This window comes from Mus caroli, unplaced genomic scaffold (genome assembly GCF_978045245.1).
Source record: "Mus caroli unplaced genomic scaffold, Mus_caroli_1 scaffold_15, whole genome shotgun sequence".
In the NCBI taxonomy this organism is placed as follows: domain Eukaryota; kingdom Metazoa; phylum Chordata; class Mammalia; order Rodentia; family Muridae; genus Mus; species Mus caroli.
In genome coordinates, this window is record NW_028227270.1 from 66,118,292 (window position 1) to 66,137,575 (window position 19,284).

At 48.2% G+C, this 19,284-nt stretch overlaps 1 protein-coding gene across 2 annotated transcripts in view; it reads right to left on the minus strand.

Moving 5' to 3' along the window:
• Window positions 1–1,488: 1,488 nt before the first annotated feature.
• Window positions 1,489–19,284, minus strand: part of Hrh2 (histamine receptor H2) — a 40,482-nt gene continuing 22,686 nt past the window's right edge. Inside the window, exons 3-4 of one of the 2 annotated variants that reach the window (XR_015045325.1) lie at window positions 13,178–13,322; window positions 2,896–2,955 (exon numbers count right to left, since the gene is read on the minus strand). Coding sequence is in view for 1 of the 2 variants with exons in the window: in XM_085830744.1 (XP_085686870.1) it covers window positions 2,763–2,955 (193 nt within the window). In the remaining variant the exon portion in view is untranslated. Of the gene's footprint in view, window positions 2,956–13,177; window positions 13,323–19,284 lie in introns of both variants that reach the window. The other variant, XM_085830744.1, reaches the window with a different exon arrangement.

Below are 19,284 nucleotides of genomic sequence, written 5' to 3' on the forward strand. Positions count from 1 at the left end.
TTATTGGAACATGGAAACACAGAATGGACTTGAAGTTCCACCTCAGCTGATGCTCCCCCAGGCTTCATGCACCCCACTTGTGCTGCCAGGAAAGGCTCCAGAAAGTTTACATGTGCAGGAATCTTCTGATGTGGCAGGTTGTCCCCGGGCACTGTGCTCTTGAGTCTGACTGGCTGTCTCTCTGATCACGCAGGTCCATTTGCACCAGAGATCTTGTGCCTCCGGTTAGTTGGCTGTGAGTTAAGAGACTCACCTGCCATTGGCTCCCAAGAGGATGTCTAAGTGGGTCTCTTGGGCTTTCAGAGGGAATTTGATAAAGATACTCAGTGGTCATCTCTGGGAGTCATCAGGCCAAATTACTCCTTGAAGTTTATTGGCAGGCTAGCCCTTAAAATATTGCTGTGGACCATTCTTTGCCTGTTTCCCTGACAACTTTAACTAAGCTTCTACTATGTGTGAGTACTCTTCCAGAGACCCAACAGGCAAAGGTCAGCAGAAGGAACTCATGCATAGAGGAGGAAGATAGTGTCCAAGAAACCACAGCTGACTATCATATTATAAGGTATAATATAGAGTCAATGGCTTCTACATAAAGTCCCATGGTGTGTGGCAAGGGCCTGGTATAGGAAGGGTCAGAACAGACAAGGAGGAAATCCCCAAGGGAATGGTATTTTCAATGAGATCTCATGATGTCAAGTTGTCCAGAAGAGAAAGGAGCATTTGAGGTCATGGAAATAGCACTCCTAGTGCCTTGTTTGCTAGAAATAGTAGAGCTAAATAAAACAATATGACAAACAGGGGTGGAATTAAGAGAAGGTAGGGGATGGCAAAGCAGGAAGCTGGAGGAACATGGAAGCTGACAAGGCTAGGCTGGCGGGCCGTTCTAAAGAAGGTTCTATCCTGGATGTGACAGAGTAGGCTATGAATTTTCACAGCCCACGGAGGCTGTTGTGTGGAGAGCTGATGGTGGGAAGAAGGTGGGGTGAGTGTAGGAAAGAGATCTAAGCAGCTTTTCCAGTTGTCCCGATGGAGACGACAGCAGCAGGGTCATGTGATACAGGGAAGATGAGGATTATCAGTTGGATGGTGGATATGTGTTGGAGCTAAGACTCTAGTGTCCGCCATGAGAAGAAGCAAGGTAGAAGGAGGGGCTGAGGCTGACCAAGGGTTTTGAAGCCCAGGATATATCCTCTGTTTGAGAAGGAGGGCTTTGGAGAAGCAGGCGAGGGAGAAGTTGGAGTGGGTAGTTGTGGACTTGTTAACAGTAAGGTACCTTTGAAGTATGCAGATGGAGGTGACCCAGTGTCTGATGCTTTGCCTACAGTTGTGAATCAGCCAATAATTTCTTTATGTTTGGTGATTAAGGTTATGGATGCAGATGAGGTCCCAAAGGGAGAGCCAAGGTGAGATGTCCCATCACTGAACTCCAGGGGACAGTCACATCTAATGGTTGTGTGGAGGATAGCAAGTCACAAAGAGGGCTGGAAAGTCACATAAAAGGTGGACATGGCGGGGGTTGGGGGCGGGCATGAGGCAGCAGGAGAGGGTCTTGGAAACCTGGGTATCAAGGAGGAGTTGAGGCCATGGAAGGGCAACAGCAATGAGGAGTCCTCGGGGAGAGAAGCCCAGATATCCTCTTCTCTCTGGGACTCTCGCCAACTCCACCTCCTTGAATCTCTCAGTCATTCTCTAACTATAGAAAGGGAGTCTGCTCATTTACACAGAGGAATAAAGGGCTGCTCAGAGGGGCCAGGGATTTGTTCTGGTCATGTAGCCAGATGAGGGTGGCACTAGGTCAACCTACACATTTGTACTCTCTGCATCTTCCCAGCTTCTATCTGTGCTTTCCTGGGACTCAGTAGACACACTTTGCCCCACAAGCCCACTGTACACTACTTCTTGTTGATAATGAGCACCATCAATGGCTGTAGCTCATCATGGAGGGCTTCCTGAAGGGCTAAGACTTGCTAGAGGAGGGTTAGCTGAGTTAAGGAACTGTCTTGGCTTCTCTTCTGAGTATCAGTGTAGTTTAGAAGACATGGACGTAAGCCTGGATTTTTATTTATCCATCCATCCATCCATCTATCCATCCATCCATCCATTCATCCATATACTCATCCATCTATCATCCATCCACACATCTTCCCACACATCCATTCTTAGTACCTCTATCCCAGACATATTTTCTGGCTGAGTGGCCTGGGGTACATTCCACACTACCCTGACTCTCAGTTTCCATCTCTGTAAAGTCTGGATAGTGATGCTTATCCTAAGCATATGTATATAAATTACGAGAGCCTGTGTAGGCAAAGTATCTGGAACTTAGTTAGGTGTCCATGGAGGGCAATTTCTCTCCTCCTCTTTCTCTTCCACTTGCTTCTCTTCTTTTCTGCTCATTTTGAGACCCCGCAGGGAAGCGAGGCTTCTCAGTGCTTTATGGTAGCATCCTTTGCCCTGCTCGGCAGATGCGCATGTTTTCTACAGAAGCACGTCCATGCACACCTGTGTAGACATCTCTGTCCTGCTCTCTCTGCTCATGACTCCTAGGGCCAGCACCAACATGAGCTTTGAACCCAAGGAATTCTGCCCAAGGATTTTAACCTGTCTGAAATCTGCTCCCAGGGAAGATGTTTTGTGTGTTCTGTGAGCCTCCAGGCTCAGGCTGAAGTTTGTCCTCAGTGGTTTGGTGGGGCTTGGTATACAGGGGCTCCAGAAAGGAGATCCAAGTGATAAGGCCAGCATCTTGGCGTCCTGGGCAGGATCTAGACAGCCTCATAGGACAACAGCCCCATTCCTTCCTGCGATGGTGTCCTTTCTGGCTTTTCAGACAGTGGCTCCCCCAGTTGCTCCTTTGAGGGTCCTTCTGGGTGTTGCTGGAGGAAACGAAGCCTCCACAGGCTCTTGCAGCAGCTTAGGAGGTTATTGGAGCATATGGTGCAAGACAATGCTGTTTTCCTGCAGAGACACAAGCACAGGTCAGAACTGGGGTACTGACATGACTTGTCAGCTTGACATACATGGAAAGAGGGACCCTCAGTTGAGAAATTGCCTCCATCAGATTGGCCTCTCTGTGGGGATTTTTCTTGATTGCTAACTGATGTAAGAGGATATAGTCCACTGTGGGTGGTACCATCCCTAGGCAGGAGAGTATGGGCTTTGTAAGGAGCCTAGCTGAGCAAGCCAGAGTGAGCAAGCCAGTAAGCAGCCACTCTCTTGGTTTCTGCTTCAAGCTCCTACCTTGAATTCCTGCCTTGGCTTTCTGCCACGATGGACTATAGCCTATAAGCTAAAATAAACCCTCTTCTTCCCAAATAGCTTTTGGTTATAGAGGATTTGTTGTTTGTTTGTTTGTTTGTTTCACAGTAACAGAAAGCAGGCTAGAACAGGTGATCACTGAGACAAGTCCATGGGATGAGCCCTTGTCCTGTGTATCCTCTAAGCCTGGACTAAGCCTGTGGGATTCTCTTCCCTGTCTAGAGCAAGGAAGTTTTACGGGCAGAGCAGGGAAGGTCATCACCTTATAAGGAGAAGCAACCAGGGGCCATGCCTACAAATCCCAGCTCTGTTCCTGTATGCTGTGTTGGCATGATCCTTCCTCTGAATCTCATATGGAGCTACTCATAATTATATATTCTCCAACTCTGGTAAGAACCCAGGGTTATAAAACACACCAGAGCGAACACCTCATACGTTAGGGGGCCCAGGTAACGAATGTTCTATCTGTGCCACTTTTCAATGTTCACAGTGCTGGAGATGGAACCCAGAGAGAACCATCTCACACGTCTTGTATGAGCTGGGGAAGCTTGGCCAGTGGGACCATCAAGCTCTCTGTTCCTCCTTCCATACAGGGAGAGGGATGGAGACTCTACTTCCCTTGCTCACTTCTGCTAGTCACACGGTGGCTATGGCTGTGGGTGCCTGGCTTTGCAAGGCTCCGTGGACAAAGACTCTGCTGATTCCCAGCCTCCTTCTGTGCGTGGCACACCCTGGCTGAGTCACTGCCGGGAACTCCCAGGTGGCCCTTGGCCCTCTCTCTTAACACTCTGTACCTTCGTCTGGTCGGCAAGGTCAGGCCTGTGGCATTTCAGAGGTTTCTGCTCCCACATGAGCAGCAATGTACATATTTGGCCAAGCTAGCAGGGAGGTGTCTGCCCTTGGACGAACATTCCAGTAGCTCTGAGAAAGTACTTCTTGCTGAAATTACTACCGAGGAGCCACTCGAAGCTGAAGCCTTTGCCCTCTAAGGAGCCTGCCTAGTAATTCATCATGACATATTCACAGTAAAATGTCAGCACGTAGAACCAACAAAAAGACACAGATAAACAACACAGGTAATCCCCTACTCCAGCAAATCCTCTTGGCTCACAATTCAGCTATTGGATATTTTTGAGTGAAATACACTAGCCACCCAAACAGAGCCTATTTTAAATACATAGACATGATTTAAAGACTATGTAAGTAAAGAAGTTGAAATTCACGAGCACCTGATTCACTCCAGCAAATATTTTGTTTTGCCTTCATTTATTTTATGTAGATGGTATCATGTTTTATGATTTTTTTCCCCCTCTGAGGCTGACTTTTTATTCATACCTTATTGCCCTGAGACAGGTCTCTCACTGAACTTGAAGTAAGATCCTTCGGGTCGGCTGGCAAGCTCTGGGGATGCACTTGTCTCCACCCCTCCGTGCTGGGGTTAGAAGCACATGCGGCCATGTCTGGCTTTACAGTGTGGGTTCCGGGGATTCAAACTCAGTTCCTCGTGCCTGTGTCTCAAGAGTTTTTACCTACTGTGCCAGCAACTCAGCCCGCATTTGCCTTCATTTTAATAGCCATGTTTTATTTATTTTCCCTTCCGGGATTGTTTATGAAAAGCCTTATACATCCCAAAGTCATCAAAGTGTTCTTTTTTTTTTTTTCTTCTACAAGTTTAAATGTTGCGATTGGCTTTTGTGTGTCACGTGGTGTACTGACTGGCTTTGTGTGTCAACTTGATAGGAGCTGAAGTTATCACAGAGAAAGGAGCCTTCCTTGAGGAAATGCCTCCATGAGATCCAGCTGTAAGGCATTTTCTCAATTAGTGATCAGGGCTGAGAGGGCCCATTGTGGGTAGGGCCACCCCTAGACTGGTAGTCCTGGGTTCTGTAAGAAAGCAGGGTGAGCAAGCCAAGGGAAGCAAGCCAGTAAGCAGCATCCCTCCATGGCCTCTGCATCAGCTCCTGCCTCCAGGTTCCTGCCCTGTGTGAGTTCCAGTCCTGACTTCTTTGGTGATGAACAGCAATGTGGAAGTGTAAGCTGAATAAACCCCTTCCTCCTTAACTTGATTCTTGGTCATGATGTTTTGTGTAGGAATACAAACCCTGACTAAGACACGTGGCATTCAATACTTTTTCCCCCTTTTTTCTTCCTGACCCCTCCCATTCCTATTTTTAACATGCAAATGGTTTTCCTACCTGTGTGTGGTGCTGACTGAACATCTCCACCTGATCATTGTTTCCCTTTGGGTGGACGTGGAGTTGATTCCAATGGTATTTTCATTCTTAATTATACCAAAATCTACAAAAACGTCCTTCATTCCTTATGCGATGGACCTGCCAGTTTTTCCAGAATTTTCCGCAGAACTGTGGCTGGGTTTGTTCCTCTTCTTTGACCAAGCCTTTGTCTTTTGCTTCACTAATGTCTGCTCCATGGTTGACCTTTTCTTTACTGTGTATGGGTGCGCGGTGTTGATCTTTTTTAACTTTCCAAGTTGAACTTTTAGTACTTAAATTTCAAAGCCATTGTTTGTGTTCTAAGCGCATACACCTGCATTTCCCTTGGTGGGCGCTTTGAGGAACGGAGTATGTTTCGAAGTCTTGTTTCCATTGTCCTGCACTCAACTCTATTTCCTAACAGCTTCAAGACTTTTTTTTTTCTTCATTCCACCAACTAAGGAATGCGTTTGCAAGTTAGCATAGGTTTCTTTTGCTATTTATTTATTGGTCTTCATTAGAGCACTGCTCTATGAACAGAGTTCTAGTAGACGCTCAACTCTTTTTCTTCGGTTTGTTCTTTTGAGACAGGATCTTGCTATGTAGCCCTGGCTAGCCTGGATCTTGCTATGTAGCCCTGGCTGGCCTTGAACTCACAGAGATCCACCTGCCTCTGCCTCTGGGAGTAAGTGTCTGCCACTATACCCAGCTTTAGACAGCTCTTTTGTGTTCCGAATGTGCTCTGCCTTTGTCGGGAGGGAGCAAATTTTTGTAAATCAAAATAAAGAATTATATTCTTATATTGATAGTCATATACCTGGTTTTTAAATACTGATAATATATTATACATTTTATATTATAATGAGTTGTAAGTTTTTCTTTGTGTTTCTGTTAGCTTTACATGTTTTTCAAGCTAGGGTCATTTGGCACATATGAATTAAAATGATCTTTCTGATAGATTAGCTCTCATCAAAATATATTTATCCTTAACAATACCTTCCACTCAATGTTTATTTTGTATGATATTAATAGAGCTAGCTAGATTTCCTTTTGTTAGTATTAGTGTATGGTATCTAATATATATGTTCTTCCTGTGCTATCAATATTTCTGTTTTATATATGTTAAATCTGTTTATTATAAAATATTTGTTTAAAATAATCAAATCTGACAACCCCTCCTTTCTTCTTTTAAAAATTTTCTTACTATTAAAACCTTACTTACTGTTATTATTATTATTATTACTATTATTGCTATTATTGCCTGTTTGGTGTGTAGGGCATGCAAATGCTGTAGCTTGCTTGCCATGGTCAGAGGACAGGTTTGACCAGCCAGTTCTTTCCTGCCACCTCTGCATGGCCTCTGGGGACTGTGCAGCATGCTCAGTTGAGCCATGTCACAGGCACTTCTGTTGAGACAGTGTCTCACCCTGTAGCCCAGGCAGACCTTGAATCAATGCTCCAATATCTCAAGTCCCCAGTGCTGGGACTGAAGGTGTAGGCTGCCAAGCCTGGCTCTTCATATCCTTTTAATTTGGTCATTTTATTCCATTGGCCAATGAGACTACTGATGAGAGTTTCACTTTTTCCTTTCATCTTGATTTCTATTTCACCATTAACATACCCTATCTAAATGTCCCCATTTTTTTCTTGCTGTCTTCCAAACTTCACCTATCTTCACTTCCTTACCACAGCATCATATGGATTTGCGTACATGTGAAGTCCAGTGGCCTAGGCCATCAGACTCACCAAACCATGATAGGAGTCTCTCAGTGTGCAGACTCCAGCCTAGGTTCATAGAGACACTAGAAGGCTTTCCATTCCTCAACACCTCTCATAGCCCCATAACCGATTTCTGCCTTGACCCCCACCACTTGCTGCAAAGACTGTTAGCAGGGCTCCAAGAGAGAACAGGGCCACCTTTTCATTGCCCTCTCCTGGGAACACTTCAATTGTCCCCTGAGATCCCCACTCTGTCCCATGTGGAAGAGGGGAGGCTGACCTCCCCCAGCCCCTTCTTGTGTTCTTTGCTGGGCTCACGACAATTAGTTTCAGGATAGAAAAACCAAGACCTAATTCTATAAATGAATTTTTTTTAAAAAAAAAAATTGATGGTTTTATTTTTCCTTCATCACCAATTTTTCTTTTCTTTCCTTCTTTTCTTTTCTTTTCTTTTCTTTTCTTTTCTTTTCTTTTCTTTTCTTTTCTTTCTTCCTTCCTTCCTTCCTTTTCTTTTTTCTTTTTATATGTTGGGGGATATCAAGTGAATGAAACTTAAACTTGAAACATTTACTGGAGCACTATTGGGGAGAGCACCTTTCTATTGGGTCTGAAAAGACAGTAAGACGGGAGCTTGGGCCAGCTGCAGGTCACATGGGGAGAAGGAAGCCTGTTGACAGTGAGAAGCCAAGCTGAGAGCTGACTGAGACCCGTCCCTGGTGACCTCAGCACTGGTTCTAGTCACACTCAAGCTACCCTTGACCTCACGGCTCTGAGTCAGTGGCCACCTCCACCGTCCTTCTTTACCGAGTTTCTGTTACTGGTGCTTACCAGTGGCCAGACTAAGACTATTCCTAAATACGGATTTGATTGAACTGAAGGTGTTAGAATCCATTCAGCCACCAGGGGTCAGAACCCAGCATCCATGCTCCCTCATGGGATGCCTCCCTCAGCTCTTCTCCAGACTCCCGGCTTCCTTCTGTGATATTAGTAACAGCAGCATCCTGGGACACGAGCTCCCGGGCCTTCTTGCATTGAGCTCTACTGCCTACAGGACAGATGGTCAGACAGAACCACTGACTGCTCTGCTTGTGTCTGCAACTCTGCATATGTTGTTCCTAGCACCTGACATACCCTTCATTTCTTCTCCACCTTCAGGGTGTCAGGGCTGGAACCCAGTACCCCACACCTGCTATCTCTACCACAGAGCTATGTCCCCAGCCCTTTATTTCTCCTTTGATGACTGTTTCTACTCCCGTTTCAAGGCTGTTCAGTTGTCACCTCCTTGGGCAGCTGTCTCTGAGCTCTCCCAGAATTACTGCCTTCTCTCATGTTTCTGCATTTATTTCCCTGAGCTGGCCACTGGATTGCTTCTCTGTCTCCCAGACTAAGCTAAGGGTGTCATAATGGCAGGTGGCAAATTTTTCTTTCTTTTTGCATTTGACAAACCACATATGTTTATTTGCGTGTGTCACATATGCCATCCTGCCCATGTGGAAAGTTAAGAGACAACTTGTAGCAGTTGGTTTGCTACTTCCACGATGTGGGACCCAGGGGTGGAACTGAGCTCCTCAGGCTTGGCAACAAGCACCTTCACCCTCCGAGCCATCTCCCTGTCTTGGATCTCTCACCTTCTATCCATTTTCTACCTCAGAGTGGATGTTCATCTGTGTGAATTGATGAATGAATGCTGGCAATCTCAAGAGACAGCGACCTAGACAGGCAGGTGTGGGAGCGCCTATTCTGGTTGACTATAGCAGTCCTCACCTGCTTGCTGGCTTCCCTGCCTCTCACAACTAGCCTGCCAGAGCCTTGAAAGCAGGAGCCCTAGCAGACGGTGTGTGTGTGTGTGTCTGTGTCTGTGTGTGCATGTGAGTGTGTGTATGTGTTGATGGTAGTGCCATTTCAGCAGATATCTGAACAATAATTAAATAACGATGTCCTTGGGTGTGTTTGAACAGTGTCTGAGTTTGATCCCTGGGACCCACATGATGGAAGGAGAGAGCCAACTCCCATAGGTTGTCCTCTGACGTCCTGTGTATACCATGATGCACAGTGAGCCTTGTGCACATGCGTACACACACACACTCTAAGATAATGTGATTTTTAAAACCCACAGAAAATGATTGACAAGAAGCAGCACCATCTGAGGCTTTAATCAGTCGCCACACCCTTTTCTCCTCCACTATGGCAGTGACCCTACGAGGCAAATGTTTTCACCACAGAACTGAGGCTCCAGGGAGGAGGTGGAGATACCCCGAGGACTCTCATCAGAGGGCAGTCTGAGCTGGAGCCATCTGACTCCGAAGCATACTACCCGCTTCCCATGATGAGCTGTTCTCTGAGAGGCAGACCACATGCATGTGATAGAATGAAGACTGCCTCGGAGATAACAAGATAGGTGACCAACCTCCAGGGACTTATGGTGACGGTGTGCACAGATCAACAGCTGAGGTAGACAGAGAACAACGTGTGGACCTTTGAGTGAGCAGAAAGCAGGAGTGCATGAGATTAAGAGTGCGCACTTGTGTGTGGCTGGGTATGCATACACACACACATGTGCATATCCGGTGCCTGAGCGTGTGTGTCTACCCTGCCCGTGAGCAAGAACCAGCACCGTCATGAGAGCTGTGTGGAACAGAAGCCATTTCTTGTTCTGAGGTGTGAGAAAGGGGACATTTGTGTTTTCCCTGGGACAATGGATGGGGGGGGGATTCAACAGCCCCTCCAAATGTTTGGGGGTGTGGGGCAGAGGGAACACCATGAGCTGGGGCTGAGTTCTGAGGACAGGGGAGGAGAAGATGCAGAGGAGACAGACGTGCATCCTTTCTGTGGTAGCAAGGTGGTTCTGACTGAGGTATGGTCTCCAGGTACTGGGGAGCTGTTGAAGGCTCTGGAGCGAAGGGGTTTAGGGAACTGTCTAACACTCCTGGCAAGTTCCCTGTGGCTTCCTCAGGATTCTGTGTGGAGGCTGTGAGTGACTCAGAAGATAGGGGAAAGGAGCTTGCCCTTCCATTGTTGCCCCTCACACAAAGGTTCACACGCTAAAGGCTTGGTGGCCAGTCAGGTGTACTAGTGGGGTGCATATGTCAGGGTGGTGTGGGGTGTGCACCTTTAAGAGGAGGGACTTAGTGGAGAAAAGTTAGGCCATTAACAGCAAAGTATGCTCTGGAGGGGGATTTCGCCCAGCTGTCTCTGCCCTCTCTGCCTCCTAGCCACTAAGAGGAGGCTCTCTGATAGACTTGCTACCTCAGCCCTGAAGCAAAGCGGACAACGGCCACACACTGAGACGTCTCCTCTGTTTTGAAGCTGTTATCTCAGCTATTTCACCTCACTGACAGAATGCTGACCAATACCACCCCCGTCAGGAAATAGTCCCCCAGCACTGGGAAGGTGCAGGGAAGGGGGCTTAGGCGGCTCTCTCAGATGTCCTTGCTCAAGGCAAAGTGTGTGATCCCACATTCATCTTGAGCTTCTGCTGGGTGTGTGGCCTGGGACTCTCTCAGCAGCCGGTTGGCTGGGCACCAGGTCGGGTATCCAGAGATTCAGGTCTAGCTATGTATATGTTGCTGGTAAGTACGGGGCTATAGGCTACACACACCTGCTAGATCTAAATTCTGGGCACTGAGCGATGGGATCCATGGAAAAGCTGTCATCTGTGAGCGATTACGCATACCAGGCCTGGCCCTGGGCATCTTGTGTGCTCAGTCGCTTGTCACACTAACGCTGGAGATAGATTACTGTACTATGGAGGGGTTGCAAAGGTCAGACAAGTTGGGGAACTTGCCTGAGGAAACACAGCCAACAGGTTGGTGCTGGGTATGTGTAATGGCTATTCCTGGTTGTCAATTTGACTATATCTGGAATGGACTACAATCTGGAATTGGAGGTTCTGAGGGCTCACCTGTGATCCAGATCTTGAGGCTGGAAGACACAAGTTTCTGACCTGGGTCTTGCCATGGAGATCTTGAGGCACAGTGGCCATGAAAAGCTTAGGCCCAGGCAAGGAAGGTAGTACACACCTTTAGTTCCAGGAGACTGAGGCGAGGAGATCTCTGAGTTCAAGGTCAGCCTGGGACAAAACAAGTCCCAGATCCAGGTATGGTGGCACACACCTTTAATTTGGGCCACACCTTCTGCTGGAGACCTACATAAGGACATTGGGAGAAGGAAGATTTGCTCTTCTTTGCCTGCTTGCATTTACTTGCCAGCACATCTGTTGGAACCTACTTCTATAGAAGACCAGCTGAAACAACTAGCCTGTGGGACTGAGCAATTAATAGAGTCTTGGGCTTCCCATTCACAGCTGACCATTGTTGGGTTTGTTGGACTACAGGCTGTAAGCCATCACAACAAATTCCCTTACTATATAGAGACATTCTGTAAGTTCTGTGGCTCTGGAGACCCCGACTAAGACAGTGTTATAGCTCATGAGCTTGTTGCTTGAAGGAGAAGCAAAGGTGTAGGGAGCCCTTCTTCCTGTTTAGCTCCTCCCCATCTGTCACCCAGTGGCGTTGGACTGCTGGACAAAAACCTGTGAGAATCTCCAAGACTCACTTCACATTACAACTCCCATGTGAAGAAGAGCATTTGTTGATCACCTCTAGATATGGACCAGGAATCCAGGAACTTCAGTCACTTTCCCATGGACTCAAAGCAAATAAAGATGGTGGCTTCCAGGGAGACCAGCTGCACCAGACACCCTGCCATGATCTCCTCAGGATGCATGGAGCAGAGCTGGGGGCCAGGAGCTATATGGTTCCATCTCTTGGAATGTGGGTCCTCTTGGGTCTCCCTTGTCCTAGCTTTTGTTTACCCTGTCTCCTTGTGAATCCTCTCTTGAAACTTGGTTTTAAAAAATTAGTGTTTGTGTGTGTGTGAGAGAGAGAGAGAGAGAGAGAGAGACAGAGACAGAGACACACAGAGACAGAGAGAGACAGACAGACAGAGAGAGGGAGAGACAGACAGACAGAGCAAGAGAACGTGTGTGTATATGCCATGGTGCATATGTGAAGATCAGAGGACAGCTTGCGACAGTCAGCTCTCTGTACCATGTAGGTCCTAGGGATTAAACTTAGGTCATCAGCCTCACTGGAGTGTACCTTTATTCACAGAGACATCCCATCAGCCTCAGGGTTGTTTATTTAAGGTAAAGGAGATCCTAAACTCCATCCAAACTCATGCTAGTGGCTGCTTATGTAAAAGACCCCAGGGCATCTGATGCATTCTGGGAGTTCACTCCCCTCATTCTTGGTGCCTCACCATTGAGGCAGGCAGGGTGGCATGCCCAATGCATCAGTAGTGAACCTGAAGCTTGGTGGAAGCTTCCATTGAACCATGCTCTGGGACTCCATAGCCTGTGCCTTTCCCCTGTGCATCCATGCTAGTCCCTGAGTCCCTAATTTGCTCTCCAGCATCTCACGGGCTTCAGCCTTGAAGTTAGGATGGGGTTTTTTCTTTCACAGGGTTCCTCCTCAGCCCTCTCAGAAACTCTTCCTCCTTCTAGGCTCCTACCACGATCTTTCTAGGCCAGTGCTCTTTCTTCCTGTTTGGTCTTTATCCTCTGCTCTGGCCAGCTGGCCACGCAACACTTACAGGATCATACTGCTTTGAGGAAGCGATACCTTCAGATGTGGCTAGCAGCAGGAAGGCCATGTAGCCCATCCCGAAGACAAGCAAAGTGGGACAAATGGCCTAAAATAATATTCCTTCCCTCTCGCCTGGAATCCTGTTGCTAGAAACTCAGTTCCTAGGAAAAGTCTGAAAGAAATCTGGGTGTTCTTTGTTCAAGGATGTTCATCTTGGAGTTGCTTACGGCAGCAAACAGACAAAAGGCAACTCGAGCCAGGGCCTGTGCATCTGACTGATTCCTGAGAGTGCCCAGAGAAGCTTAGCGGCAGCCAGCTGTGACCCAGGCCATCCATTGCAATTGTGCCATCACAGAAATGCCACAGGACAGGTCTAGAGGGGCCCAGACAGCCTGGGGAACTTACCCCAGAGGCTGGAGGTGGGGCGAGTCCTGCAGTGACTACCTTCAGCATCCAGAGTCACTGGGGTCACAGATGGAAGTGACAGAGTTGTCTGACACTGGAAACTTAAGGTTTTCCGTCATCTGTGAAATCGTGGTCTGTCTGCTCCCTGTGCAGAAAGAAAGGAAGACTTTTAACCCTGGGGACACCCAGGTACTTGCTGACAGTCCTCACCCTGCACCTAGAAGGAGGTGCTGACATGGTTGGTCCACTTCTCAGACAGAGGCAGTTTTAGAGAAAGGAAGCAATGCCTAGGTCAGCTGGCTACCTCTGGGAGATGCCCCAGCTTCCAGGAGATGCTCCCATGGCCAGCTTCACAGAGATAAGGAGTGAGCTGGCAAAACCGAGACTTGAAGAATCCAAATCAAAGACTTGATGAATCAGAACATCAGAAGGAGCATCAGCTGCCACCAGGAAGGAGGAGGGGGAGGAGGGAAGGAGGGAGATAGGGAGGAGGGGGAAAGCTTCTTAGAGGCCAGTCCCACAGGGAGAGATGGGGAGAGCAGAGCACAGAACCTGTCACCTGGACGTGGACAGTAAGAATAAGGATCCTCTGCGACTTTCTGTTGTGATTTTGTTTGAACTAAATTTAACATTCCTTCCAAGAGGGTAAAGGGAGGCTAAGAAGGTCATGGAACTTACAAGAAACTTTCCTCACCCCTGGTGGGGGGCTTATGCAAAAGTAAGGAGTCGTTCTGGAGAAGGGGACCCTTGGGTGGTGCAGCCACTTGGGGATTGGCAGTGCTCCAGTGTCCCTCAAGCTTTTCAGGGATGCAGCTGTCGGAATTGCACATGCTCCCGTGACCCCAGGAAACCCATCAACATGCCTGTCTGGCCCTGGGTGAATGGACTTGTATCCCTGGACTCTTTCTGCCCTTTGTGTCTGGGATGAATTGAAAGCAGTACAGTCAGGCACTTCCCCACCATCTCTCTTGAATGGCAGTCAGTGGGTGATGGTGGTGTGTGGGCAGTCAGTCCTCCAACACTGTACGGTGCACAGTCTTATGTGGGCTGTGAGGTAGTGTGCCCTGTGCCCTGCGGCTTTAGCATGGGGCATACACAGGACAAGAAGACCTACTGATGGTTGCGTGGCAATCCCTGCCACCCTTCAGCCCTTGATACAGCCTTCCCCCCTTCATTTCTTATCTCTGGGCAGGGAGGATGTGACAGTCAGGGGAGTCTGATATGTAGACACTCTGTCATGCTATCCCATCCTGGCTCCTAGCACTCTGCTGTAAACAGCTTCAGTGTTACATAAATACCACTGTCACCCCACAGCAAAGACCCCTGGGGCTCACTGCTATTTCTGCAGGAGCAGGACCAGCTCTTTTACAAGTGAGAAAATTGGGTCTCTGAGAAAGATGTGACCTTCTCAGAGTTGCCGGCAGCAGATACCTTTACAGAACAGGCCGAGGCTGCCTGTCTGTAAGGCTGGGGTTCTTGCTTGCAGAGTCACCTTGTGCATAGGCGATGTCCTGACCTGGCCCTGTTCTGGCACTTGTAGCTAATCATGACAAGAACAAATTCATTGTATCTGCCTCTACACACTAAGCAACTCATCAGGATGAAAACCACGTTCCCCATTGCCACTGCCAGAGATTCTTGACACGGCACAGTTGGGGTTGTGCGCATAATTTCCCTCCCTTGTTAAGCATTGATATGTAGTGATGGTTGGAAGGGTCTCCTGTGATGAATCCAAGTTCCCAGCTTCCAGATGAAGGACAGGAGGCTCAGGCTCAGGAGACAACTTGAGTGACTCAGTCCTGTCCCGAGAAAGACACGAAAGCCGTAAACTTTTCAGCTTCTCCTATGCAAAAAAAAAAAAGGCCACTGGGGAATAAAACCCACTGCTTTCCAGGTGTAGACACAGGCACTGTGTGTGAATTGCTGCTAAATCTCATCCTGCCCCTTTTAGGGAGGTGGTTTTAATACCCGTTATTTATTTTTTTTCTGATGGGAAAGCTGGGGCTCAGAGAGGGCAAGCATATGCCTGAAGTCCCAGAGTGTGCAGCTGGGAGTTGGTATCCATGTTTTACCCTACACCAGCATTGGTGATTAGATTATAACCCATGGGTCCAATCCTACCTACTGTCTGTTTAAATAAAAAAGGGCTATAAAAATGTAAAGAAGCACTCATGACCCATGAAAATGTTATGCAACTGACATTTTGGTGTTGGTGAACAATACTTTAGTGGGACACAGCCACCTTCCTGCATTTATTTGTTTATCATGGCTACCTTTGAGCTATTGGCAGACTGAGCAACAGTCACGCGCTATTTAGCAATTTGACATTATCTGAGAAATGCCCCGTTAGGAGATAGACCACTGTGCAGATGTCACAGTGTGTACTTACACACTCTGATTTGTCGGGCCTTGCATATACCTCAGCTATATAGCATAGAGAGCCATTTCTAGGTTAAGGACCTGTGCAGGGAGGACACAGTACTGAACTGTGCAGGCAATCCCAGTATAGTGCTAAGTATTTGTGCATCTTAACATAGACATAGTACTGCAAAGGCATAGGCAGTAAGATCGTTGGCTTCTCTCTTACATATTTAGATATGGAACCTATCTGACACTCTGAAGGAAAAAAAATTCCCATCTGTTTCCTGGAACATCTTCTGTGGGTCCTGGAAGGTGTGCAACCCTTCCAGGTATGTCTCCAATAGGACACACTGGCTGCTCTCTGCCCAGAGCATCAAGTGTAGGGTGTAGGGCTCTCTCTGTGCTACCAGGTTACATGCTGTTCTGGAGGCTGTGTCTCACAGGGAAAGAGGCTTTTGTTTCTTCCCCTTGTCTGGTCAGCTGGGTGAAGTCTTTTTTCCTAAAGGTGAAAGTTAACAAGTCAGTGGCCCTTTCCTCTCCTCCCAGGCCCTGGGAAGGCAGTGCTCGCTGACCTGCCTTAGAGAGAAGCCAGGGGAAGGGTACAGTTTGGGGAAGAAGGTGAAGTAGGGGTTCAACTTCCATCTGGCTCCGTCCCCAGATGTGCTAATTCCAGTGAAGAACCACAACAGGGTCTCCACTGCTCTTTCTAGTCTCCTCTCCACACCCCTCCCTCTCATCTCCCATCCCCTGCACAGTGAGCTCATGCTATTGTGAAGGGTCTATGTATGGCTGTCCTACCTAGAGACACTTTTTATGTCATTATCACGTGTCTTAGCTCTTCCAGGCCCATCTGTGACAGCTGGTGGGGGTGGGCGGGTTAGGGGGAGACTTCCCACTAGAGGCTCTGTGACTCAGAGATGGCCCTGGATGCTTCTGTGAGATCTGCCCCTGGCACCAAGTCTCGGAGGAGGGCCGCCTGTGAGTCAATGTATAAGAAAAGGGAACAAGCTCTCTCTGAGCTTTTCTAGGCTCCCCAACTTCCCTTTTTGAGGTTTGGTTTCCTGATGTTTAACAGTGGGTGACTCTGACCAGTGTTTAGGGTTCTCGGAGACCTAGGACAAGGAATTCATTCATTCATCAGCCTGCCAAGCACAGTGCTGGATCTCAGGGACTCAGCAGAGGTTGACATGGGCAGGACCTGCCCTCTGGGAGATGATGATGTAGTAGGGCAAGCATAACCCAAATTGAAGGTGGGATAGCATGTGACAGCCTAGGAGTTGCACAAGGAGAGATTAGTACAATTGCAGGCTCCTGGTATTCAAAGACTGTGACCGGGTAGGCTTTGATCTTCATTCCAAAAGTAACGAAAGGGTTGAACCACAATTGAGTCGAATTTTGAAAGAGCCTGGGTGACTTTAGAGGGAAGGAAGGCAGACTCAGGCTAGAGGCCACTCTGGCTCCTTGGCAAGAGGAGGGTTGGAAGGTGAAGATGGAGGTACCCAACTGGGACTCCAGTCCTCGAGGAACCTTGGTCTTTGCCAAACCAGGGGCAGAAACAAAGGGGCTCTGCAGGAAGGGGGACATTCCCACTCAGAGGTACCAATAGGCTAGGTGCCCAAGCATCTTATCTCTACAGAGATTATTGGAGCAAGTGAGTAGAGGAATAAGATCCCAAGGGCCCAGCCTTTCGGCTTGCTCTGCACTACAGATGGATCAAAGCCTTCCAATGCCTCTGCTTCCCCTTCTGGTATCTAAAGGACTGAGTCTGAGGTGTCTGTCAATAGCAGAGCCAAGTTCAAATCCAGGTGTTTGTTAGACAGAGGCCAGACTTGGAAGACAGACAGGTGTGGATTGGAATCTTAGTTCTGTCATGTCTGGAAAGGTGGTGGCCCAACGCCAATTGGTTTGTCTCTGGGCAGCCTGCTGGTTCAGGGCTACCCTGTGAGAAGCTCTGCTGTTTGCCCAGGGCTATGTGCTGAGAGCACTGGTGTCTAACAAGGGTTTGGTAAACATTTGGTAAAAAGCTCACATCTAGTGATGGAATCAGGGGTGGGATGGGTGAGGTGTCCCCCACAATGGGGCTGAGGAGGGGCAGACAGAGCCTCAAGCTAGAAAGATAGGGCTAGTTAGTTTTGCTAACCTCTCCCGAGAACCCTACATTGTCTGGCTGTGCCCTGCCCCTCTCCACTCAGGGGAGTCTTGGTCGGCTGCCTTCAAGATTCTTGGTAGGGTTAAAGGCTTTGGGTGAGTTCTGCTCTTGCCCTCAGACAGAACAGAGAAGACATGCTGTCAGTCAACAGGGAAGCTGGGAGCTGACCTTACTGAGGGATGAGAAAGCTCACAGTGCCCAGGAAGCTCAGAGAGAAAACCTGGCTGTTTTTAGTCTCCTGCAATTCTAAAGAAGTATGTGGGCTCTCTGAGCCCTCTTTTCTGCTGAGCCCACCTGCTCACTGTTCTCAGAGGCTGAAGACAGACCACAGTTGAGCTCTCCGGGATCCTAGCTCTGGGTCTACTCTGCAGCAAGCACCACCTCTTGGCTGACCATGGCTTTCCCCAGCCTGTACCAAGGGCGACCCTGAGGACTAGAAGAAAATGTGGACCTTCAGACTTACCAGGTACCAGTACCCAGAGACTACTTAGTAATGGAGCCTCTGGGAATGTCCGACCATGCAGTACTTAGGGAAATTTACTGGACTTTGGGTCTAGGTTGCCTGTCTATGAAGTGGAGGTTAGGAGTTAGAGAGCTGCTTCTTGGAGAAAACAGTTTGATTCCCAACATCTGTGTCAGGTTCTCACACCTGTCTATCACTTTAGTTCTCGGGAATCGGATGCCCTCTCTTGGCCTCTGCAGATAGCAAATGGAAGGAGCCCGGTGGAACTTAGTCATCTCTGCCAAGTGTGTTAATAGGCTTACTAAGAAGGGATGGTTGATACCAAGTAACACACAGGACAACCAAACAGGACTTTTTTTCTTCTTCTCCTGTCTAGTCTGTAACCCTTGAGTCTTTATTCTACCTCCACGGTGAACTCAAGCAACGTTGTGAAAGAAGTGGGGTGATGTGATTGAGGGGAGTATTTTATCCGTCAGGATGGGAAAAGGAAGCCTCCAGGTGCAGGGGCACCCTGTGCGGCCTTGGATGATGGACTTGATAGTGAGGGATGAGGGTGGCGGTGGGGAAGGCCCAGAGGCCAGAATGATACAATTTGTGACACTGTAGCAAGGGTTCAGGAACAATAAGGTTTTCTCCAGAGGGAAGGAGGAGAGGAGCAGGTGTGCAGCCTATGGGAGGACCTGCCTATGGAAGGGCCTGGCAATGGCAGTTCTAAGCTCAGCTGTTCCTCAGAACTCAGAGCCTACTACCATCAAGGCTTGCAAATGAATGGATAATGAAAGGAATGACTGGGTAGGCGACCTTGACCAGCACTGTAGGGGGCTAAGGCGTGGTTTATGGGAAGAGAAAGAGAAGCCACCTTCATTGAGCAACTCCTCTGTTAGGCGCTGGACTCTCTTAATGCCTCAAGCAGGCGCTGGCTCTGCACACATCAAGCTTCCCCACTGCCTCCCAAGACAGTGCCTTGGGTCCCTGCAACACCCTGCAGTGACTTTGTCCTTCAGTGAGTTTATTGAAATCTCATCTTGATTTGTTTCTCTTCCTAGCCTGGACACTTCCCATGCTTCCACTCTTACTGCACTCTTCTTACCCAGTGTTCTACAGGTTTTGTTTGTTTTGTGGTTGTTAAGTAGC